This window comes from Lonchura striata, chromosome Z (genome assembly GCF_050655825.1).
Source record: "Lonchura striata isolate lonStrDom1 chromosome Z, ASM5065582v1, whole genome shotgun sequence".
In the NCBI taxonomy this organism is placed as follows: Eukaryota; Metazoa; Chordata; class Aves; order Passeriformes; family Estrildidae; genus Lonchura; species Lonchura striata.
In genome coordinates this window covers 51,473,047-51,497,837 of record NC_140740.1, presented here as the reverse complement: position 1 = coordinate 51,497,837, position 24,791 = coordinate 51,473,047, and the positions used below count along the sequence as shown (strand labels likewise).

Below are 24,791 nucleotides of genomic sequence, written 5' to 3'. Positions count from 1 at the left end.
ATCTGGCAACTTTATTGTTTTTGAAACAGGAATTCTTAATGTTTCTTGAGTCTTTGTGCTGGTTTTCCACATTTCCCGGTGTTTGAAGACATGACTCACCAAGTCACCATATCTCTGTGCTATCAGGAAATTTTCACATGTTTTTTTTCTTGCCTTGAGCAGATATAGAAGCTATTGCTACCCAGTAGACTCATGGTCCAATCACATGCTGTACTAAATACCACAAGAAAAGGGTTAGAAATTGTGGACAAGAGACTTGAGAGTAATCAAGTAAGCAAACATCTGAGTGCTCTACAAACTACTATTTATTACTCCAGAGCAAATTATAAAGACAAAATAGTGGCTTACATTTATTTGGATTTTATTCTACTTATTTTCATCTGTATGCTACTCACAAAAATTTATTATTTGCTCAAGAAGAAAAATAACCAAAACCCACAACTGATATTATTTTCCAGACAGCTGGAAAAGGTTATAAAGGTCAGGAGGTCCTTTCAGTTAACATGTCGCAACCTTCCCCTCCAACATGGCTACCTGCACAAGAGAGAGTCTCCAAGGAAAGCCACTCCTGTTCTGGCTTACTCTTTATTGACAGCATTAAAGAAAGAAAAGCTTTATCCAGCTGAGGGTAGGGTTTATGCAAGGAAACTACTGGTAGAAACTTGATAAACAAGAGATGTTTAATCTTACTATATTACTAGTAGTAAGAAATAAAATCTGTTGCTTTGAAAGCATGCATACATATAATACATGTTGATAGTACTGCACTTGGTTGAACATCCACTTGCTATCCAGCCCTTTGTCCTTGTTTGCATCCAAGAATAGTCACAAGGGATGGGACTGCCAGCACGGGTACCTGAATGTACTTGAAATATGTTAGCAAAGTTGTTATGGTCCAGCTATGCCAGAGAGAGTGCTTAGCTCTGTAAGGAAAGAGTGTAGGAGACTTCTTTTATTCAGGAATAATATTTGAAGATTATCCAGTGGTATCTCCAAGGGGACTGCATGCAGAACATCTTCATTGCTGTAAAGATGTGTTTTCTCTAACAGTTGCCTTTGAGAAAATTTTGCTAAGGCAGAAGACCTCTTTGTACAATTGTCTGTAAGAAACCAGCCTTGGCACGAACATAAGTGCATGTGACAAATGTAACTGAGTTACCTGTGCTTACAAGTGTAGCTCATTACACTACTACTACTACTACTACTACTACTACTACTACTACTACTACTACTACTACTAATAATAATAATAATAATAATAATAATAATGTAAAATGGTGATTTTTCGTGAAGTGGTTCTATGTATAAGAAGCTGCAAGCATAGATGTATTCTCATTACTTTAATATGGCTTTACTATTAATGCACATTGTTTTGACATTTGAGTGTGTCTCAGGTCTTATGTCTCATGTGAGGCTCAAGAACATGTTCAGTTCCACACAGTCTGTTTGCTCAACTGAATAGTGTATGTGGAAAGAAGCTGCTTTATTAAAAGAGAAGAATCATACCTCTTACTCTGTGAAGCTTAATCTGTATGTTTTGCTAATCTAAATCTATGCCGTGCAAGCATATGTTTTTGTGGCTTTAAGAAAAACATATTGACAATGTCAGACACGGTAATCCATCACTATAATAGCTACTTTGGCAATCGCAATTCAGCAATACTTTTTAATTCTGATGGAAATATGAAGCAAATCTGCCAGTGGTAAGGCTGGTGCCTAAGTAAGAGCTCTGTTGTGAGCAGTTGTGACAAGTGCATCTTGGTCTAACAAAGAGCCTCAGGCCCTTATTCAGATCTGAATTTAGAGCTGATCAGATGCACAATCTCATCAGCTGTGATGGATTTCACAGCAGAGCTTCCATTTGGCAGAGGAAGGTTCAAAGTATGTTCTGACCAAGAGCTGATACATTTTTGACATATCCTCCAGCAATAAGCAAAATAAAGCGTAAGATATCTTATTTACTCTGTGTATCACAGGGCCGTATGCTGACAAGGGTGACAGTCTCCCCTCGGCACCTGAGCAGCCCAACCTCGCACTCGGTCATGGTCCGATGGGCAGCAGAGCCACTCACTTCAGCACAGACCTGGGCACCTCCCTCCTCACACAGTCGATCTTCATCACAAACACAGATGTTGGATGGCACTAAGCAAAAGCACAGAGGAAAAACACTCAGGATAGCAACCATGTCACCAAAAAAAAACCCCAGACTAAAGTGTTTCAAGGAAATCTATAGGACTGAAAGCAATTTTCTGGAGGGTGCTCAGCTTTTACAAGAAAGACATGGACCTGTTAGAGCAGAATCAGAGGAAACCACAAAATTTATCAGAGGTCTGGCGTACCTCTCCTACACAAAATGGCTGAGAGAGTTGCTGTTGTTCAGCCTGGAGAAGAGACAGCTTTGGGGAGACTTTATAGCACCTTCCAGTATCTAAAGGGGGGCTTATAAGAAAGAAAGGGACAGACATTTTAATAGGGGCTGCAATGCTAGGACAAAAGGTAATGGTTTTAACCTAAAGGAGGCCATATTCAGAGCAGATATGAAGAAGAAATTTTTTAGGATGAAGGTGGTGAAACACAGAATCAAGCTGGCCAGAGAGATGGTTAGGGCCCATCCCTGGAAACATTCAAGACCATGTTGGACAGGGCTCTAAGCAACATGGTCTAGTTGAAGACATCCTGGGTGATTGCAAGGGGGTAGGATCTTTACAAGTCCCTTCCAATGCAAAGCTTCCTGTCGTTCTTTCCTTCACCTAATTCCCTAATTCTTTCAGTAACATTAGCTGTTATTCAGACTCAGTGAAAAAACTAGAAGTGGAAACAAATTGTGGACTGCTGGGCCTTCCTCTGCTAGGAGAGGCTGATCATGCCTGTGGGAAAAACTTGCTCAAGGTGTCTCAAAGCCTTCTCTGATGTTAACTCTTGAACTGGTCCATGTATCCTCTGTCCCAGAGCTACTATCATCATGTAAGATAAGAGATTTGTTTTTGGACATTAAGAAACTGATCATGCAAACTCTTACAACTGGTATCTATATTTTCATACAGACAGTTTCATGAAGATCAAAGGATCTACTCCTATGAGTAAATGTGTGTAGCTGTATCAGTGACATTCAGGTAAGAAGATTCCACCGGGTATTTGTTTTTCATAACTGTGTTTTTTTTGTCGTTTTTTTTTGTTTGTTTGTTTTGTTTTGTTTTGGTTTTTTTTTGTTTGTTTGTTTGGGGTTTTTTTTGTGTTGTATGCAATTTTTTTGCCTGTGTTTGTCTTCGCTGAAGCTCCAGACAGTTTTGACTTCCTTGTTATTATTTTTGTCTGTTCAACCCTGCTAGACAAAACAGATGAAGTCCTATCTAGTAATCCTTTTTCTTTTCAAATTGTGACAGTAACCATGCCTCTAGCTTGGCCACTTCTAAACCCCTAATTTATTAGCTCATATTTCCATTCCTGGCAACCCTTCATTAAGTGCAATGTAGCATAGGACACTCAGGGAAAATAAATCAGGGATTTGAAAACTTTCACTGCAGACTGATTACAAAAAACAGGAACTATTTCCTCTGAGGGAAGAGACCTCACCTTTAATCATTACATGAGAAACTGGGGATAGACAGTGAACAAACTGTATAAACCTACAACAGTAACTGGCTTTCCCAGCCAGCATACAATAAGACTTTTAATTTCTAACCACAGGATCCTGCTGGGGAGACTGCTTGGCAAATTTCAGGAGAAGATTAGTTACTCCCATGGGCAGTAAGGGTTCCTGCAATGGTGTTTTAAGGAATCTGAACAGATAGATACAGTGAAAAAGAGTATGGTAGGGGTTTCACCTGGAGGAGAAAGTGGACCAAAAGGATGAGTCACTTAACAGGGACTAGGAATAAGCTTTTCCTCTACATAGTACATTTTGTTTCAATATCCTGCAGGGCTGTCTTTCCCTGGTGGAAGGCTCCTGCCATGTTTGGATACCAAATGTGTTTGGCTAATGGTTTGAGCCAGCTTAGCAATGCCTGGTGCTTCTGGGAGGGACTGCAGATACTATACCAGGATAGACCAACTGCCCAACTACTAATGTGCAAGTGGGGATAAAGATTTCCATTTGGTCATATGAACAATTTTGCTTACAGTTGTGAAGAATCTCTTACCATTGCATTTTTCCCATGAACGGCACGATCCACATGGTATTTCAGCTGCCTGGGGTACTTTGCAGTTTTCTACATTAGTCAGAGAGTATTTTCTGCCCATGCACTCCAAGGCATGCATCTTGCAAACAGTTAAAGGTGTGTGTCTCTTGGTTCTTTGATCTGTAGCACAAGTGTCCAGGGAAGGACTGAAAACAAAAATACAAATTGCACTATTTAAATGTGATTTATCTTGGTAACTCTTAAAAAGAGCTGAGGGACTGGAAAACATTCAGAGTCTAGTTACAACTTCTCTGTTCACTTAAGTACCTCCTAAGAGTACAGCAAAGAACTCAAGACATAGACATACAGACAGTCCAGACTTCTTCCTTTTCCATAGCATGCTGTACCTCAGCAGAGGCAAGATCTGTCCCATGTGAAGGACAGGGATATTACCATCTTTTTGCCATTGACCTCAGCAGCAGTGAGAGAGAGACTTTAGTTAAAAGTATTTCAGATCTCAATTATTCTCACATGCATGAACATAAGTACATATACAGAATACATTTCTTATACATATATGACATATACAAACATGCACATACAATATTTTATAAGTATTTCTTAATTTTAAGGTGATCAAATATTTTATTCTGCTGTCTTTTAAAATGCTCAGCTTTTACTAAATAATACCTTATAATCGACCATCAGAAACCAAGGATATTTCTGGAAATACACATCTATCTCCACAGACATTTTAAGAGAAAAAATTACCCATAAAAATTGCTTATTTCTTGAAATGTGGATAGAACTTTAACACCCACATAAATGAGCTTTTAAAACTGGTAATAACAATTCTTGGACAACCTTAAATGGTTGCTTTGGGGACAGTACCAGGAAGTTGCCACCATTTGTGTTTCATGCTCCAAGTGTAGGAGGGAAGTAAAATACCCTTCCATTACTTCAGTTCTAGGAAGTCGTCATTATTTGTGTTTCATGTTCCAAGTGTAGGAGGGGAAGGAAAAAAAACCCTTCCATTACTTCTGAGTTTTAATCTCGCACTCCCAGCTTCTCTTGTTCTCAATGCAATCAACAGTATTTGTGTGGAATGAACAAAAGAGGGACTACCTGGAGCATGCCTGTGCTCTCCTGGATTCACTTTACAGGCAGGGGTAAGGGACTTCACAGAGTACCAGAGAGCAGAGATAGGCTCCCAGGGGATGGAGAGCTTTGAAATTCAGACCTAAAGCCTAATTTTCAGCAGAGCTCCTCATTTTAAGCTCACAAACATTTCCATTGAAACTTTTGGTGTGTAATAGGCCAGTTCTGAACATCATACTCAGCTAAACAGGTACTTGGTGGGGATAAGAGGCTGATGTAGTACAGGTAAATGGCCCTAATGAGGAATAGGCAAATGTCCCTAATGAGCTTCATGAGAGTCACTGAAGGGAAGGGGAATGCCTGTAGAAGGAGGGAAGAGAAAAGTCTAGTAAGAATGCCAGAACTCAAACTTTGCTGACTTAATGGTCAGGCATTAAGATAACTTTTCTTTCTTTTTCTTTTTCTTTTTTTTTTCCTTTTTTTTTTTTTTTTTTTTTTTTTTTTTTTTTTCCTGTTTATTAGGAAGTGGGTTTTGATCTATAAGTAAGGCACTAAGAAAAAGAGCCTTCTCCAAGCTTTGGGAGTGGTTTTTAAAAAGATGACTTTGAAGCCTTTTAGAAGAGCTGGCTTTTGGAGAATTTTTAAAATACCTGTAGCATAGTGCATCTTTAAGGTATTTAAAATATTGCATGGATTTCATTAGCTGAGCCTGAAAAGTTTGGTGCATCCACCAGTGACCAAATATTTTCATGAACTTAATTATATCTTCCACTTATGTTAGCATCCTCAGCCACAGGCTGAGGTCCCTTAACTGCTGTGCTGGGTCAAAATGACAGCTATTAAATCCCGAGTAAAGTTTGTTGCATGAATTTTCATTAATCCTCTTTTGTTAATATAAAGAATGAGTTTAACCCTCTTATTCTGAGGCACAAGAGAACAAACCAAGTGACATATAGCAGCAGGCACCTGATAAAGGAAACAGGTGCACTTGCATGCATTGTACTGTTTGGTCATCTGGCTGTACAGTCCCTAAGATAGTGGAGCCCTGATTTTTATGTGAAAATTATCTTTAAAAACAGACAGAAGTATAACTCCCTGTTTATATATGTATCATCTTAAAGAACAAAGTGTGTTCCAGGTAAAACAGTTGTATTTAATCTGTAATCATTTTTTTTATTATGTTTACAATTCTTCAGAAGTCTTCTTTACTTGCCTAAATGATAAATCTCAAGTTATCACTTGGGCAAGTAAATCTGAGTCTTAAGGTCAAAATTTCACAGAAAAGGCAGCTTAATTTACCTAAAAACATTAAGATCAGACCTCGGCACTAATCTGTCTGCTTTGCACCACTTTAGCTACATCCAAAAGAGGAAAGGGAGTTGATTTAACCAGCTGCCAAAGTTTGAACCCAGGAGTTCAGGGACCATGTTGCCCAACTCCCACTAGAGTTCAATGTCTCACACTGTCTTGAGAGTGATTTACATATTTGCTACAGCTGGGTCAGCAGAAGAAAGACAGTGGAAATCAACATGATAATATGCATAAGAGAAAGGACAGAGAATCTTCACTTATAAGAGAAACTAATAATTTGCTGAAAGTATAATTCCCAAGGTTGGGAATAGCACATCAGTGCAATAAAATTTTTTAGAGCCAAAGAATAATCCTTGTGTAAAGTGAATGTGAGAAATTCAATACTTTTTACCTGAAAAAATAAGGTTAAGGATAAGAACAATATTTTACTGAAGCACATCTTGTGAGAAATTAAATAATATCTGTTAAGTCCATAAATATCTTTGCTACCTTTCACCAGCAATAAGAGGTAGGAAACTTTTGCTGAAAAATTCATCATGCTGGTAATGATTTTAACTTCTGGAATTACATTTGAGATGAGAAGTTTTAATGTAACACAAGAATTCTCAGGAGAGACATAGTTGCTTTGCAAACAAATTTGAAGAAAAAAAGAGGCAAGAGTACTTAAAAATTATCAAATCTCATGTTTCACTGTGGAGATAGCTCTTAGCTATCGGTGGCTGAGGTTCCATCTGTATTAAGACACTATGCTCTGGCCCCTTCCATATGTTAGGGACAATTTACACAGAGTAGCTGGTGTCCCTCTTTTCCCCAGAAGATGGGAGATACATCAGAACGGGAATGGTCTCTCATCCTCGTCACTCCTGAGCTGTGCCTGGGAATTATACAGGAACTGGCCCTTGTCAAAGTCCATTGAGAACTGCTATAGCAATTTAGCTGCTCTGCTGCAGCTAAATTTTCTTGGATCATTCCCTTGCTCTCATTGATGAGGACAGATGTAGCTTAAGGCACCCTACTACAAGGGACAAATTACCAGGCTGTTCTAGGGTTCCTGTGCTGTTATGGGCAGTCTTTGTAGCTAGTCTCTTGGAAAGTGAAAGGATGGAGGAGAGGTCTGAACCCATGGTTTTCCTGGATTACCACATGATCTCTTTTCACTCAGAACACTCTTCAGAGAAGAGGCTGTTGCTGAAAGTCACTGCAAAAAACAATGTAAGTTAATTCTGCTCTCTGAGGAAAGATCGGACCAAGATCTCTTTACATGCTTTACTCCTGCAGCCTTATAGGAGGCTGGAAGATTAGTCTGCTTTGACAGCTGATGATTTAGCCCTCTATCATTAGATGCATTATTTCAAGACAGTGAAATGATGGCATGAGGTAACAAAAATGACTGTTATCTATATTCTTGGCATTTTAAACATAATTATAAGAAAATATAAACAGGCAAGCAATAGATTAATTACAAATGAAGCTTCAATACACAGCTAAATGGAATTCATTTAACCTCCAAGGTTACTGTTGGATTCTGCCCAAGGCCTTCCCTAGCTCTGACTCCCCTGTGTAACTGACCTCAACACATACATAAACCAGAAAAGGAGTTGTTGATCCTTTTAAATAACTGTTGAGAGAAAAGAGCAGGATCAGATTACTTGAAGCATTTAGGTGTAAGGATAGCAATAGAACTAGATTGCAGCATTATTACAAGCCTGGCACTTACCTTTACACACAGGACAATGGACTCTGACTCTAGGGAACTACCCAGTGTATCTGCACCTGAAGTAAGCTCACCAATTTTAATTTTGAGATTTTCAGAGTTCTAATCTTGCCTTAAAATCAGAGTCATCATGCAGAGCACTCCTGGTCTATGTGTCTGATGGGAAGTACCCATGCTGTGCTGGAAGTTCTACTTTGAAATCACTTGAAACATCTTCACAGTTTCTTCTTCCTACTACACATGGGTAAGACTTATTTGGTCTATTATCCTGAAGCTTCCAAACTACTCAACTCAGTCACATAAATCTGGCCAGATTTCATATCTAGAGCCCACACCCACTTTATAGGAATGACTTGACAGGAGACGTCATCCAGTCTATGCAAACCAACCCAGATGCTGGAGTGCTAAACTCATTGGCACATCTGTTCATCAGTGCCATTTGGTCTCAGGTGTCTTCTTGTTATTCCTCCATTTTTGTTCTCTTCCTTTTATGTTTCTCAAAGAACTGAGAAACTTACTCATTTCCTTATATTATTTCTTCTGCATTGCTTATTGAAGAATATAGACTTAGATTAAACAGGAAACAGCAAACTAATCTGCAAGTTATGAAGTCAGGAAAAGTGACAGGACTGCTCTGTGAAAACTGCTGTGTAAATGTGAGACAAAATTAGGTTACTGTGTCTTTCATAACCCCCTAATCTCTCAGAAGTGAAAAGAAATCTGCTTTATTTCACTAGTTTATTGCTTTGATGGTTTGTGTCCCAAGGGCCTCTGTTCTAACTTTTCCTCAATCCTCTAAATCTTAAAAATATAATTTTATCTTTTTTCATCTATTTCACAGATCAAGCAAAATTATGCCTTCACTTTCTGTCATCCAACCAAATTCCAGCACTGCTAAAACCCATTGATAGTTCTGACAAGGCAGGTAAGTCAATGAGGAGAACATTGATTGAGGTGTAAAGCAAACGAAGTACATCTCTTCCTCATGTAAGTAAAGTTTTCTCTGAAAAGTTAAAAATTTTAATTGGTCTTGAATAAAGTGAGAATCTAATTACCAAACTGAGCTTGAACTTACCCACACTCATAGGGCATTTTGCACACGCATTGTGACTGATATACTTTCTCCCAAGGCTGACATTTAGGCTCTGTCACTTCTGTTCTCACACTGGGCACTGAAGTAGAAGAACACACAGATATTGAGGGTCAGAAACAAAAGATCTTCTATGAAATTATCTGTTGAGTTTAAAAGGCACTGAATTATATAGTCATGACATAAAGTCACATCCTACATGGTCATTAAAAGTATCCACTACAGGGGAGTAATCAACAGTATTAAAAATATATTATACACTTTGCAAAGTTACTGTTCAGTAATTTACCCATGGGTCACCAGCCAGATGGAAAGAGACAGATACTATGTTAAAACTTAAACATTCATCTCATTTCTGCAACAGTTATTTGTTTCTACCAAATTTAGCACTACTGAATCATAGCTGGGAACAGTTTTGTTATTGTGTTTCAGAATTATTGACTTCACTGTTGTCACTAGAAAAGCTAAGGATCCAAAACCCTTTGTGAACCCAAAAACCTTTATACACTGATGGCAATTAAATTTACAAGTTCCATCATCAGTCCTGAGTTTGTACCAACTTTTAAAATAAAAATAATAGTAATTATTGGGGAATTTTCATGATCGCAGGTGTACCATTCTTTAAGTACAGAGCTGTACTCCAAATTTTGCTAAACATTTATGTGTAGGTTTCTGTAGCATGTTAACAGCAAAACTTTGCTAAATCCATAAGGACACATTTTCCAAGGAGGTTTTTTCCTGATTTTTTTTCAGATTGCTTGTATGCTAACATGAAAATTTAGTACTCCAGATTGTTGCCTTTCCAAAAAAAACCCTTTTCTTCCAGATTAAGACTTGCTAAGCAAAACAGACATATTACCAGAGAAGAAGAAAAAAAAAAAAAGAAAAAGTAAGAATTGCAGTACATTATGATACAGACAGCTAGCATAACCCTGTCTTCCTGCAGAGGGGAAATTTTCACCAAAAATTACTGCATTTTCTGTATCCTCTGGGTAGTTGGTTGCATAGTGACTAAACACTCCCATCCAATATGTATGCCATCGTGTCTGTGAATACTTATCTTCATAATTTTTACACTTCTTATCTCATACTCCTTGAGTTTTTAATGGTTGTTAATCCAATTGTTGTTCTTCTTTTTTTTATCTTTTGTACTAATATAATGCTTCCATACAGCCAAGCACAAGCTGCTTTTCTTTCTGATGGAAGCATTTGAAACTTTCCAATTATTTCTGAAATTTGAGAACATGTTGTTAGCAAAAAACCAAAAACTAGATGAAAATCAGTCTCTGAGGCTAAGCCTGAGTAACTGATACAAGCAGCTCAGCACTGCTGCTCTGGCAGTTCAGCAGCGGCAAGTCATTTATGTACAGCTATGTTATTCCTTCAAAAAATCACTACAGTTTCTGTTGATGTGTTTATGACAACAGATGACTTACACCAGGAATCTCACAGGAATGCTGCCTTTTGAAGTCTAAGCCTGACTGTCACCTTCCTCTTTCTGCGGTTGAGGCAATGTCATCAGCATTGGCTGATAAGAAGAGCACAGAAAAAAAATGTAGGAGATATGCCTAGTCTCCTGCAGCAGTGACTGTTGTCCCTAGTCAAGGGTCTCCCCAGGTGAATATCTGGGACCTCAGGTGAAGATGTGGCACACTTGAAGCACAAGCTGCTTGGGTGCCTCTGTGTCACTGATCAGCATCACAACAGTGCTCAAGAGACATTCTTGTCTGTCTTCCCTGGCTGGGAAAGATGACTTAGAACTGCTTGCAGCTATAGCCTATTTCCCTTTCTGCCACTGCCTACCCATATCAAGCTAGAGCTCAAAGAGCATGAACTGAAGCTATAGTCTATTTCCTGTTGCTTCCAGTTCCTGGATATTTATTTTGTATCAGCTGTCCTACTGCCAGATCAGCAAAATCAGTAACCCAGCCCTGTCTTCCTCTTTCACTAGAGGTTCTGGTGCATGGAACAGCTTCCAGATAGAAAAACTCTTAAGGTGTAGTTCACATGGTGCTAGTGTTATAGAATGTGTGAAAAATGAAACATATTTGTGTGGCAGAATAGACAGCATAAATCCCTGGCAATCTCTTAAAATAGTGACAACACTCGATAGCAATAGGGGAGTGGGAAGCAAAAGCCTAAATGAAACTTCAGTGAAAAGCCTTCAGGTGTCTTGTTTGAACAGACCACAGAAAACACATCCCCATGTTTTCTGTGCTTCTTGCTGGTGATGTAAGTATGACTTCTCTATCACTATTTTAGCAATATCTCTGTATATACCTGAACTACATAAAGCTTAGTTGGAAAGAAACTCCAGGAAAGAAACTCCTGCATTGTCCTTGAGGACTGCAGTGGCTTACCTGTTCTCTTGCACTGGATAGTCTTTACATCAGGAGACCACTTGAGGCTGGGCTCACACAAAACGGAGTGTGCCCCTTCCAAGTGCATGCCATGTGGACAAGACAGAGTTATTCTCTCACCAATCTCGTAGATAGGTTTCCATGGCACTCCTTGCAAACCCCCCTCCAACTCAGGCAGGAGACAAGCAGTTTCTGTGGATTAAGGCATTTGACACAGCCACAGAAAATCAGTGGACTGCATAAAGTAGTAATGTATTTTATTTTCTCCTTAAAAATTGAACGGTGAGGTTAGTTGACCTTCCTGTAGAAATATATCAGTCAGGATATTAATTCACCACACTAGTCAAACTTGCAAAACTAAGAACACAGAGACAATATCTTCTCCTACTGCCTGGACATGCAGCCCTAGCTGTATGAGGGCTTCCCTCTCCTTAGGACTCATGTTTCTGTTGACAGTTCCCACTAGGTGATAGCTTCCTAGTAGAGGGATATCACACATATGGGACCCTGGGAGAACATGTCCAGGTACACACAGGGATGGCCTTAAAACTAGACTTTATGGGTGTGTTTCTAATCCAGCATTAGAATATCTGGATTCACACTAGAAGTCAGTTTAGACCTGATTATGTCTAGGGAACTGGGAAATACAGGTGTTTCTTCTCCCCTCATTGGAGCTGGAAAGCAGATGTTCTGGGATGTTCCATTGAAATTCAGAAATGGAGATGTAGTTCAACACAAGAATCAGTTAGACATACCTTGGCAATATCTCTCTCCAACTTGCCACTGTAAATTACTGTGACATTTAGCAACAGGATCACCAACAAGAGAATATCCATGTTTGCATGCATAAACAATGTTTTTCCCAACAGGATATGCATTTTCAGCATTCTGAAAGAAAACAAACATGTGAAATTTTGGATATAAAATACAAAAACTACTAGCAGCACTGAACTCTCTTTGATTCTGGAATGCAGTAGCTGAGGAGAGTGAAAAGTAGTATTGCTACTCTACAACACAGTGATGAGAGTCCGGAATATTGGGGGAAATCCTGGTTATCAACTCACTAAATGTGATCAAAACGGGTATGGAACAGTGCTCTCCTGATGTGTATAAACAAAGTCCAAATTTGGCTGTTATCAAACATTAGCAGGGCAGGATAAGATCTTGAAGAGGCTTGGATTGGGGAGAGATCAGTGAAGACTATATGGCTTTGCCAATTTTTAGGATGGCATGTTAACAGCTTTCTAAAGGTTAACAGGGACTTGAATACACTGTTTTTTTCTCACTTTATATTTCACTGTCTTCTAAGGAGAGATCTTATGAAAAAATGAGACTACTCCATGAATTGCAGGGTTTATCTTTAGTTTGTGAACCAGTAATATCAATGTAGGAGACAATTATTGATTACAAAAAAGATTTTGGATCTTGCTGTAGGTTGCAGTTGTGCAGAGGCAACTAATGAATTTTGAACTAATCCTTTTATCTATTTATTGAGCACAGAGACTTGTGACAGCCTGATAACATGAAGAAGGCATAATCCATTCCTCCAAGGGAGGAATGAGTCCCCCTTGTCAAACAGGAAATGGGTCTAAGCAATGGTGAGCCAAGTACCTTGCCAGGTCTTCATTTCACTATAAAAAACAGAATAGTGAGTACAGAGGGAAGATTCCTAAAATCTGTTTAAAATTTCATTATGGATTTCCTGAGTGACTAAGCATTTTTTCTCTCTAGTTTGTTGTGATTTTACATGTTATCCATGTGGCTCAGTAAATTTTTAATACATATATGGAATAAAGGACAAGTAGATGACTTTTCTGTTTAGGTACTATGGTCCAAAGAAGCAAAGATCTTGTTCTGGTTTTGAGGGTGGGACTTTTTTGGTTTTATCTAACTTTTAGTTTTAATAGTTTTGGATTGTGTCATGTAAACTTTAGACAGTGAAAAATGCTGCAAGAGTGGCTATTCACTAGGCCAGATGCTAAGCTTGCCAAGAAAAATACAAATTTGCAAGTGAACATCTATATTAACTGTAGAAAGGACTTTGCAGGCAGAGATGGAATAGATAACAGAAAAATAGAAATAACTCACTTGAACAAATCCATTTTCTAAGCGAGGAGGAGGTGAACAAAATTCTGTTGGATTTATGGATAAATCAAAACAGTGTGGTTCAATCAAGCTATGAAGCAAACAAATGTACAGTTTAGTTTGAATTTAGTCTTCCTTCCTTTCAAAATGCTACACTCCTCAGTGAAGCACATTTTCAAGACTCTTACACGTACATTTACATCATAATTATATTGAAATCAGACATTGCCAGGCTATCCAAGAGAGTGGTAAATGGAATGCTGTCAAGTTTACTGGCTCTTACCCCATTTTCTAGCCTTATCTACTGAGACATTCACAGCTTCTGAATTCCATTTTCTTTCAACTTAAATAGTAAAGCTCACTAAGTGATCTCCTTGAATTCAATAGTTTATGCACCCCTCTGAAACAAATTTTTAAATCTTTCAGCAGTTGTCTCCAAGTGTTTTTTATTACTTACCGAAGATGTTGCAACTCTTCATCTTCGCATGCTTTGCTTTCATGCTGCTCTCCCAGGCAGGCCTTCCCACCACCACGTGGGGAAGGGTTGTTGCAGGTTCTACTCCTCGATTGCCTTCCCCCTGAACAAGGACTCCAGGAAGACCAGCAGCTCCAATGTCCATCAACAATGTCTGTATAACATTTGGGAATATTTGGTTTAGAGTGCAAACTACTCTCTTTAAACCATTCTCTCTTTAAAGCATTCCCACTGAGAGGTTTTAACGGCACAGGCTGTTCAAAGCTAGTGATGGCTCCAACTGTGCCCTTACAGAAAATTCCAGATTGCAATAATCTCATCTTCCATCTTTAACCAGCTTTGACATAGGTATAATTCCACAGAGGCTATCTATTATCAGTGTCTGAGAGAATATAAAATCAGCTACCAGCTACTACTAATTATAAAATTAAAAAGTAAAGCAATTTTAAGTCATTGATTATTAATATAGGATATGTACTTATTTACAGATGGTAGCATTGAGCAGTTAGTATTGTCTACTGTATTAACACTAATCATAACACCAGCTCTTTGCTAAGGATTGTTTAGACATGCTAAACAAAGACTCAGGCATGGCGTGACCTCCCCATGCTTTTTGTTTGCAGTGATGTGTCACCCCAGCAGGCACTGCATGGGCGTACAGTGGGACAGACAGATTCTGGAAGCAGGAGAGCACATTTTGCCACTTCTAAATTCTCACAGGTTTAAAGAGTGCTGACCTGGCTGATCCTGCACGAGAGTTCCCAGCTCACAAGCCGCTCCAAAGGTGTAAGGCTTGCAGTAACACACACACTGTGTTCCTTCCACAGCCGCCTCACCACCATTCTGGCAAGGCTGACATTTGCAGGGATCATTTTCAGCCATATATTCTTCAATGGCTTGTTTCAGGTAGTGCTTTTTGACTGAGGAGCAGGGCACTTCCTTTACCAGCTCATATAATGGTGCTAGCTACAGACAGTAGGAAAACATACATATTAAATAGTTATGACTGTAATATAAGAGCTTATAAGCACACTTCATCACACAAAATAATTTGTGGCATATGCTTCTGCACATGAGAGTTAGCACATTAGATGCTCTAATTTGCTAATTAGCTAAAATCTTATGTTAGTAGTTAATATCAGGCTTTTTATGAAAAGCCAGTTCTGCTTAAAAGCATCCTTTAAAGCTATTGTTATATCAGTCATGTTTAAATGTATTTGAGCTGTAAGAATACAGGTGAGATAAAAGTACAACACAGACTACCAATGCACAGTAACTTGAATTCTCACCCAGATGTTCCCAGCATAAAGAAAGGACATTTAAAGAGCCCACTATGGCATTTCATCAGACAGTGATCAATGGTAACAAAACTTGAACTATTTTGCCTTTAAATTTATTACTTTATTATATAATATGCTTTTACACTTAGCCAAAAACTTTCTAACAGAAATATTTGGGGGTTATACCATTCTTGAGTATGTGGGTGCTTCCCAAAAGGGACATAGACAAGGTAGCAGTGAATAAGGCCATTCCCAGCTCTGAAGTGTCTGACTTGGAGTATCTCCAGTTATGCTAAACTTCTGGATGTGAAGTGAAGGAGGAGAGGTAAAAGGGGTATGCAGAAGTTGGCAAGTGAAGTGGAAGCCAAACAGACATGCCCAGATCCATTCTGGGAAAGGGGCTGTCTGAAATCTGGTCTTTCTCCAATGCTAACATGGCCCTCTATTCCTAACCAGAACTCTATTCAAGTCACTGAAGGCTGGTATTGACCTGTAATGGACTTAGATTTGTGATGCACCTGATCATATTAGCATTTTCTTTCTGAGCGCTTTCCTTTTTTACAAAGTGATCTGAAAACAAATGAATGTTGATCACGGCATGATTAATCACCAGCTGTAATTTACTAATTCCTCCTCTTGAGGTGAACCCATCTGGTCACCTCTGCTTCAGGAGAATAGCCTTACCTTTTTTTTAATTACTCTGGGATAGTCTGTCACTGATGCAGCCCACAAGGTATACATCCGACTGTTTCCAGCAGGATTATCCAGGTCTAGATAACTAAGGGCAGCAACAGCACCTGGGCTTCCTCCTTCTATGTAAGGGTCTCCTTTAATTTTATTGCCAGTGCTTCCTGCAGATTCAGGATGGGAAATACATAAAACATAGGTGTTGCTATGTTTACAAATGGAAATAGAAACAATACACACAAAACTCTGCTAGCAAGTAGTGAAAGAACTCACTGGTGCAGTTCAACCACCTGTGCCTGGATCAAGAGCTCGTACACTGATCATACATAGGTGGTATCTGTTTGTTCAGGTGTCTTGGCAGCTCTAACTTAGGGTGTTCAGAAAAGTGCTTTTTACTGGGAAAGCATTAGCAATAGTTGACAAGAGCCAGAAGCCTTTTAAACCAGGCACTTGACACCTGGGTTTAGCATATTAGGACAGAATTCACCAAAGTTATCAACACCTGCTCGTCATTTTGACAGCTATTTAGGATGAGATGAGAGATTAATACATGACAACTGTGTGAGTCATCATGGAACATTTACCTGAAGAAGTCAGTAGCAGTTCATCAAGTTTGGTGCACTCCTTCTTCTTCTTTTTCACAATGAGTGCATTCCAGCCTGATGAGGTACACTTGTACAAGTCTGTTATGCTAACACCTGCAAATAATCCATCCATTAACAATTCTGTACACAGAAGGTGTGCTGGATTCATTTCCAAGTTTCCCACTGTCTAGAGAGGTCATGAAGTACCACACTTAAATTAGGAAGTAACTAACTAGCATTTGTGTACAGTGGGAAGATCCACACATTGCTAAAGCTTATGGATGGATGCTCAGAGGTGTGAGGTTTATCTGGGAACAGTTTACAGTATCATTTATTTTCTCAGCAGTCCGTAATTCTACAGCACTGCTCCAACTGATTACCATTATAGGCGCCACTCTGGGGTTTGCTCTGCAATTTTTTCTGCTTTACACAGTTTTACCCAACCTTGATCTCCACATAGCCTTTAAACTTTAACATTGTTTGATAGTTATATTCAAGTTCAGCCTGAGTAGGTCCTAAACTGACTATAATTTTTTAAAATATATATACCCAGAGCACTACAGGTTACAAACCTGGATCTAGAACAAAATGCTGTGGTTTAAGCTTATTTTTTAGTGCATATTAAGCATATTTTTAAGCGTATTTTTTAGTGTCCTTTCTTTTGACCATGAAGAGAATGTAGTAACTTGTAGAAGTGTGTTACTTGATTTTAGACATTAGCTGGAAAAACATACATATACATTTTTATTCTTGATTACTGACTTTGCTTTCTGCAACAAACACTCTATTACTCTACCTTCTGCTTTCATTTTGTCAGTATCCATATAAAAAATGACTTTGTAACGTCCTCCTAGAGACCCAGAGTGTAAGAAGTGTGTTCCAAAATGTTCAATAAGTCTTCGGTAGACACTGTACTCGTAGACAACTGGAAGGTTGAACAGTTCCTTCCAGAAAGGCTCCGCAAGAGTGAGAAAGTCTGGGCGGTTGTTAATAAACTGAGCAACTTCCACACTGTTCTCAACAACCATCAGCTGCTTACTCTGGGGGAAGGAAAAGTCATCAGTCATGCTCCATGTGACTATCTGAGTGGCTCCTCATAGCCAGATGGCACACACATTCTATTGGCAACTAACCAACATCTTTATAGAGCTGTTAGATACGTCTAAGCAACACAAATGCAAAAAGAACACCCTAAAGTAATGCAATATGGTTGGACCTTTATTTATAATTGCTGCACCATTTTTCTTTTACTCCTGTGTACATGAAAACTAGCATAAGGACAAGTGAGATCTCACTCTTCAAAGAAAATGGTGGAATTCCAGAATCAGAAGCTTGGCAGAAGAAGGTTAACAAGCTTTGTCTGAAAGCAAACCTCAGGCAGTACAGTTTTTCTTTGCACCCTGTTTTGTCTATGTAAGGCTTTTGTTGTAAAGGATTCTAGCCATTTCAAGGATGCATCTTAATTATAAAATCCAATATGCCTGTACAATACTATTCAATTTAGACTCTCAAAGTTGTTTTTGATCGTGGTTATGCTGAGTCTCAAAATATGTCATTGTTAGTGTCTGCTTGGGAGCCATAAAATGCATACATTTGTTGCTTGATTTTATTTTCTCTAAGATAGAGGTTGTACTTCATAATTGAAAATTACTCTCAAATTATTTAACTAATGCTCCTTTTAAAATAAGTTAAAGGCATAAGCCCTGTGACCTTCTGGCTGTTAAAGACACCAGATTTCTCTCTTAATGGAGTTCTACTAATGGAAAATGCATTATAAAATAAGTTAATTATAACCACAGAAGTATTTAAATCTTTTTGCCCCACTATACTGACCAAGATGTAGCAGGGAAAAAAAAGGGCAATAAACCAATTGAAACAAAGAAAAAAAATTAATCAATTATGAGAAGAAACCAATGATTTCTTCCTTAAACAGAGAAAAACAGAGAGGAAATAAATAAATTACTACTAAATAGGTAAGACAGAAGAAGTAGAAACAGCAGCCAACTCCTCTGGATTAATAAGCAATCCAGTGATCTCTTTTTAAAGGTTTTATTGGATATTTACTATCATGCACTTTGTGAAAAAAATGTCTTTATAAAACAAACGTTTTCATCTCAATACAAAAGCACATTAATAAAATAATGAAAATATTTATACAAAATACTAAGCTACAGGGACAAGCTATACATACCTTTTGCAGATTTTTATTCTCTGTGTGCTTGTATTTGTTTGAATTTTCATACCGCTCTACATGTTTCATATAAGACCAGGTGCTGTTGAAAAACTCATAACTGAAATCATTTTGAACTTTAACCTAGAAGGTGAAAGATAGACATCTGTATGAAGACCTTAATGTAGGATTTAAAAACTATAATATATAGAGCAGAGCAAGGCCTTTCTGATGCAAAATAAGCTGATACGTTTTTCAGGCTGAATATATTTTAGATTTCATAAAAAGTACTGCATACTATTGGAAAAGCATGGAAATGCATTGGATTGTTTGGCATGCTTTAGATAAATGTGAGGCAAGCCAAATCACTGAGACTGACTTTAAACAAAACATCTCTGGAAGATCTACACAGAGCATCCAAAGCCCTGTATTTCACCCCCCAAAGCACTTCTTAAGGTGATTCAGGTCACTGCTTATGCTAAGGAGATTAGCATTACATTCAATGTAACTGTGAGAGATTTAGAAATCACATCTAAGAAATTAATCTTTTCTTTCCTTTTATTTTAGCAAGATACACACCAATTTACATTTCAAAATAATAAGCAAATGCAGAGAGGGCACAGGTGTCAGTGAGTTCTGTCTAGGGAAGCAAACCTGCCAAAGGCCCCTGCAAGCTTTGTATTGTTCTCCCAGTTTTAATCTTGATTGTAAATATGAAGTTATTTTTCATGGAAACATACCTGAAAATTATAAGCGAGAACACTTTCACTTAGCCTGTAGTACTCTCTCCTATCGCCACTAAAGACCTTTCTGCATTGCCCACCAAAGCTTTTTGTATGAATGACTCTTCCCATAGTTTCACCAGTAATAATATCAAAGCTACAAAAAGAAAAAATACGTCATTAAGACAGAGACAAAAATTACAGAGCCATTATAACTGAGCCATTATTTGCTGTATCTGCAAATCATCGTCACACGCTGATTTAACCATGGGCTTAATCCCTGATAGACTTTTATACATGCAGAACTGCAGTATGCATAGCATGTTACAGCATTGAAAGGGAAAAGTTGGTCTTGATTTGTCAACAAAAATTAACACAACATTATGTATATAGATTAAGACATTTATATCTATCTCAACTAATTTTAAATTTTATTGTTTGAACCATTACTACAACACAGGAACAACAGGGCATCCATTCCAAAATGGGGGAGGGGGAACAGTTTTTATATATATTGCATCACAAGTGATAAATCAACCCCAAAGAAACTTAGAACAATTATTTTGCTAGGTTTCAGTTTGGATGTATAAACAGAAATCCATTTGAACCTAGAGTGCTAAATTCAACAGCAATTAACAAAAAGAATGAACATTGCTGGCTCATTTTTTCCATGCTGAAGATCATGTGTTACTAGTTGAAATTTCATGTAATATTTTAGTAGCTGTCTTTCAATAGCAGGAATGAAACACTGAAAGCTTTATTCAGTGCTTCAGGTAAAAGGACCTGTACATCTTAGACTGAACCCCTGGCATGGTGGAAGCAGTTGAACTCTTTTGCATATGAGATGTTTCACCATAAGCCCAAAAAATCTGTACACCTAGAGCTTGCAAATACATTAAAATGTAAGTGCATTTGGTACCAGTACGACTGAACCCAGCACAGAACATTACCCTGCTCCTGTAAGTTCTGAATTCAGAGGTGTTTTGTCAATATCACATACAGTTTTCCTCTCTTCACATCGATCTTCATCTGCACCATCATCCTCACAGTCCTGATCGCCATTGCACACTAGGGATCTGCTAATGCACTGACCTAAATTCAGACAAACATGCATGGGGAAAGAGGTGTTTGTTGGTTTAAAAATAGATCACCTAAAATCAAAGCAGAAGTCCTATTAATCTACTACATTAATTAGCATATTCACTCCCATGATGAACAGACTGTGCCCACGAGGGCTTGTGAGGCGATATATGTAGACATAAAGAAATAGCACATAGCACACTCAAGAGAGCCATAGCCATTCAAAGTTTGTGATGTATCAGTGAAACAGATCTAGATCTAGATCTTCTAGATCTTCTTCCTAAGCTTTCACCTTTTGATCCAATCCCTTTGGTGATTAACTGTGATTGGCACCCTAGTAGTACCAAAACATGTTTATCATGGTCGTCTGTGATAAATATCTACCTAAGAGAAAATGTGCTTCTCTGAGAAGGTAATGGGAGCTGCTTGGATACATTTTACAGAGTGTTAGTTTCCATGATCCAGGTCATTTCATTTTTGGAAATAGCCTAGAACAGCTGCAAGACATCAATGTAAGGTTGCATTCTTAACTACCCTTTTATAATGAAAAATCCTCTTCTCTTGAGCAAACAAGGGAGAATGAGTTAAGAGAGGGTACCAGGGCTACAGCATATGATATTCAGTGCTCTGCAATATTCCAGATTAAATTAAAAGCATGCATAGTTGAGGCTGGAAACAAAGGAAACATTCATCTAAGTCAAATTCATCTGTAGATTAAGAACACTGCAAATACATTGCCCATTTACTGAAGTTGAAAGATAAAAACGTTATTTTCTTAACCTCATGAGTAGAAAATATTGAAAATAGTTTTGGATGGTACCTGAGAAACACCTGAACCGATCACCACAGCCATCTTCTGTTGGGCATCCCCTTGTGGGGGTGCATGGTCTTGTTTCAAAGGTATGCCCAGGGCAGGGGTTTCCTCCGTACTGGCCATAAACTGCCACTGTCCGTCTCCTAATCTGAATGGAAATCAAAGGAGATCTTAGAAAATCCAAATGCAAAGCCAGAATAGTTTGCTACTGTGAAGACAGTGCTACTACTCTAGACATTCACTATTTTTTTTGAGAACAGCCACGCCTGTGGTATTACCACCATATGGTAGTAAACTCTCAAGTTAATAGAAAGACAGCTTTAGTCTTTAATGTCTTTAGACTGGTGCATGAGCTTGGCTTGGTTTGTTCAAAAATCAAATATGTAACTGAAGTCAAGAGAAAGCTGCTAAGAAATTGAAGTGGATTTTTTACATTTTTAATAGGACTAACTATGAGGAAGATGATAAAATCTTACATCCAGTGGACTAGTTTTCATTTCTAAAAAAAGCAAATACTGTCTCATTGCACATCTTTAATTTTCACTCCTTAATTGATGTAAAATCAAAGTAAATGAGAAGGAAAATCAAACAAAAATGTCTTGCACATCTACAGAGTTGCATTGTGAAAATCATCAACTTGTTTTCATAGAAGGTAACAGTCTGCAACCAAGTTTTCTTACCTTGACATGATACCACCAATGAAAAATCAGTGGAATTGGTACAAACCATCATCAGTGGAGGAATATTTGTGTTTACCAAACAGCTCAGCTGAGCTTTTTGAAACTATCACCAAAATAACAAGAACACAAATTATTTCACAACATGAACATCATAGCATTGAAAGGAAACATACTGGGACAGAATGGAGGATTTATCTTAGTTCTTTACTCTTTGGCCTTCTTGTTCTGTTGGGGCTTTTTTCTGAGCACCTGATTTGGGGGTGTAATGTTTCAGTGTCTTCTTAATTACTGGGGGAAAAAGTACATGTCAATGAGGTTATGAATAAAGAAAAGATATGTCCATCTATACCTGGTTTTGAGTACAGCCATTGCACTCGGACCAAGGGCCAAAAGAATTCCAGCGGCAGTGGATTGGAGACAGGCTGTTCCAGTATTGGTTTTTGCATTAAAAAAAACAAACAAAAACAAAACAAACCACATCAAAAGAAAAACAACAAAAAACCCACACATACACACCCCAAAAAAACCCAAAAAACCAAAGAAAAGGGAGTGGAATATAATCAGGGATTTCCATCCATAAGCATAAGTGCGAAACTTTCCTAAAAGGCAAAGCAAACCTTCAATAATAATTAGGGGTATGATCAGGTTTACTATAAAAACACTTGGATTTGCTTTTCATGTGTAAGAATTAAATCAGTCCCAGCTTGGCCTTTCTTGCCATTGTAAAGAAGAAAATAGACACATTCACCTAGCCTAAAGATCAGCAACAAAACAACTTGCCAGTTTCCAAGGGAAGTTTTGGGGATGCAACTTGTCCCTAGGACTCAGGCTGGTTTGGTGTAAGCTGTGCTGTGCTTCCCACACATGGGTTGCTGTGCCTCACACCACCACTGTGTACCCTCGTTCCCAAGGATGGCTGACTCCTCTAGGCAGATGTTGAAGGACACCATAATGCCTTACTGTGGTTGTCACTTGTGGCAGAGCCAGAGCTGACACCAAACAGTTTGTATTTCTCCCAGGAAATACACCTCATGACTCCTTGCAACCCTGCCTCACATCAAGCAAGTACCACAATTATACGTGCTTGACTTTCACCATGTATTTTATTAAACAAATATTCACCTGGAAAAAATGGGAAAGAAGCCTGAAATTTCCAGCAACAGAAAAATCCTCAGCACCTGAGAAAAAAAAGGAAGTAAAAGCAAATTTACTTTGCTTTTCTACTTTTTCCTTCCTTTTTTAGGTCATGCAATTGTTCAAGGTTTCTGCAATCTATACACTAGTCAGCTTAAGAAATAGAAGGAAAATGTCACACAGATTTTTCAGCTTTGTTGTGCAAGCTTGATTTTACATTTTCTTCTTGCTTGCAATGCTGTCCAATTACTTTTTTCAGCTACTTCTCCATATAAATTAATTTTTCATTGCACTATCCATATTCACTTCATCAGTACAAATTAAGTAAGCAATTTTCTTACCTTCATGTTAGACAAAATAGTCAGATATACAGCAATTACCAGGGAAAATGCACTTCTAGCATTTTCAATCTGGAAGCCAAAGGAGTCAGTCAGTCTGTCTGTTGCTGTTCATCTCTTCTCATTCTGCCTTGCTACCCTGCTTTTCTTTCCCTAAAAGGGTTGAATATTGCCAAGGAATTTTAACCTTAACCCATCTAGTTCTCTCCAGGGACACAGTCTGCTTTGGGAGCTGTTCCGTATTTTTAAGACATATAAATCAAGGCTTAGATATATTAACTGGGGCTGGCAGAAAATTATGAGCTCTTACTGAAAGAAGAATCATTTTTCTTTTTCTTCTAATACTTTTTTCCTCTGAACAAGACCTTTGAGGGATCCCACACGCACTACACCATGGCTGAATTCACAGCTGCAGCAGGAAGAATTGCTCTAGGATAATGCTGATGTTGCTAAGGTTTCATTTTAAGCACAAATCTTCATTCTTCACTTCCAAAGTCATGCAGATTTTTGTATATCAAATTTCACAGTGAAAATCACCTTATGGATCTGAATGCAAGTTTTGGTCAATTCTGGCCTGGTTCTGCATGTTTTTTGTGGAGATACTCATAAAGAAATAAAAGCAGTTAATTTTCCCTTTCCTTATCCTGCCATGTCCTCTTATTTTTAATTTTGATGTTTTTTTCCACTTTTCAGAGCTGATCCACTGCAGTAACGGCACAAAAATGCCAATGAAAATGCTGGGGAAATTTACCTTAATTTATGCTGGTGTAGCCCAGATAAAGCCCTCATGGAAAACTAGCACCCCTATGTGAAGACATCTCATATACTAGATCTCAGCTACTGTACCAATTTTGTACTGGTTACACATTCCTCAGAAAATTAAATGCTTCATGTCATAGCATCACAATATGGTGAGTTCTAAGCCCTGCACTCAGTCGGCATGCTCTGCTTTCCTTAAGAAGATGCCTAGATCTTGGGTCACGCTCTTCCACTCATGTGAGTCATGCCTATGTCCACACTTAGAGCCAATTTTGATGAGCCAGGGCTTTTC

General features: G+C 38.3%; 1 protein-coding gene across 1 annotated transcript; it reads right to left on the bottom strand.

Annotated features, from left to right (window-relative positions):
• Positions 1–283: 283 nt before the first annotated feature.
• C7 (complement C7) lies at positions 284–23,901 on the bottom strand. Its single transcript, XM_021551471.3, has 18 exons — positions 23,744–23,901; positions 23,391–23,446; positions 22,618–22,690; positions 21,595–21,736; positions 20,645–20,786; positions 19,713–19,851; positions 18,994–19,116; positions 17,599–17,842; positions 16,803–16,916; positions 16,216–16,382; positions 14,989–15,217; positions 14,234–14,405; positions 13,780–13,867; positions 12,447–12,579; positions 11,692–11,883; positions 9,317–9,413; positions 4,140–4,324; positions 284–2,142 (listed from the first exon to the last, which is right to left on the bottom strand). Exons 1-18 carry the CDS (start codon positions 23,747–23,749, stop codon positions 1,955–1,957), a joined length of 2,490 nt encoding a protein of 829 aa, XP_021407146.2. The 5' UTR covers positions 23,750–23,901; the 3' UTR covers positions 284–1,954.
• Positions 23,902–24,791: the final 890 nt, after the last annotated feature.

Bases quoted from the DNA above. Each gene is read 5' to 3' on its own strand.
- C7 (XM_021551471.3), bottom strand. The intron at 21,737-22,617 runs GTATAGATGGAC...ATTTCCATTCAG, and splicing joins ATGGCTGTACTCAAAACCAG to ATTAGGAGACGGACAGTGGC. The intron at 13,868-14,233 runs GTAAGTAATAAA...TTTGCTTCATAG, and splicing joins GAAGAGTTGCAACATCTTCG to CTTGATTGAACCACACTGTT.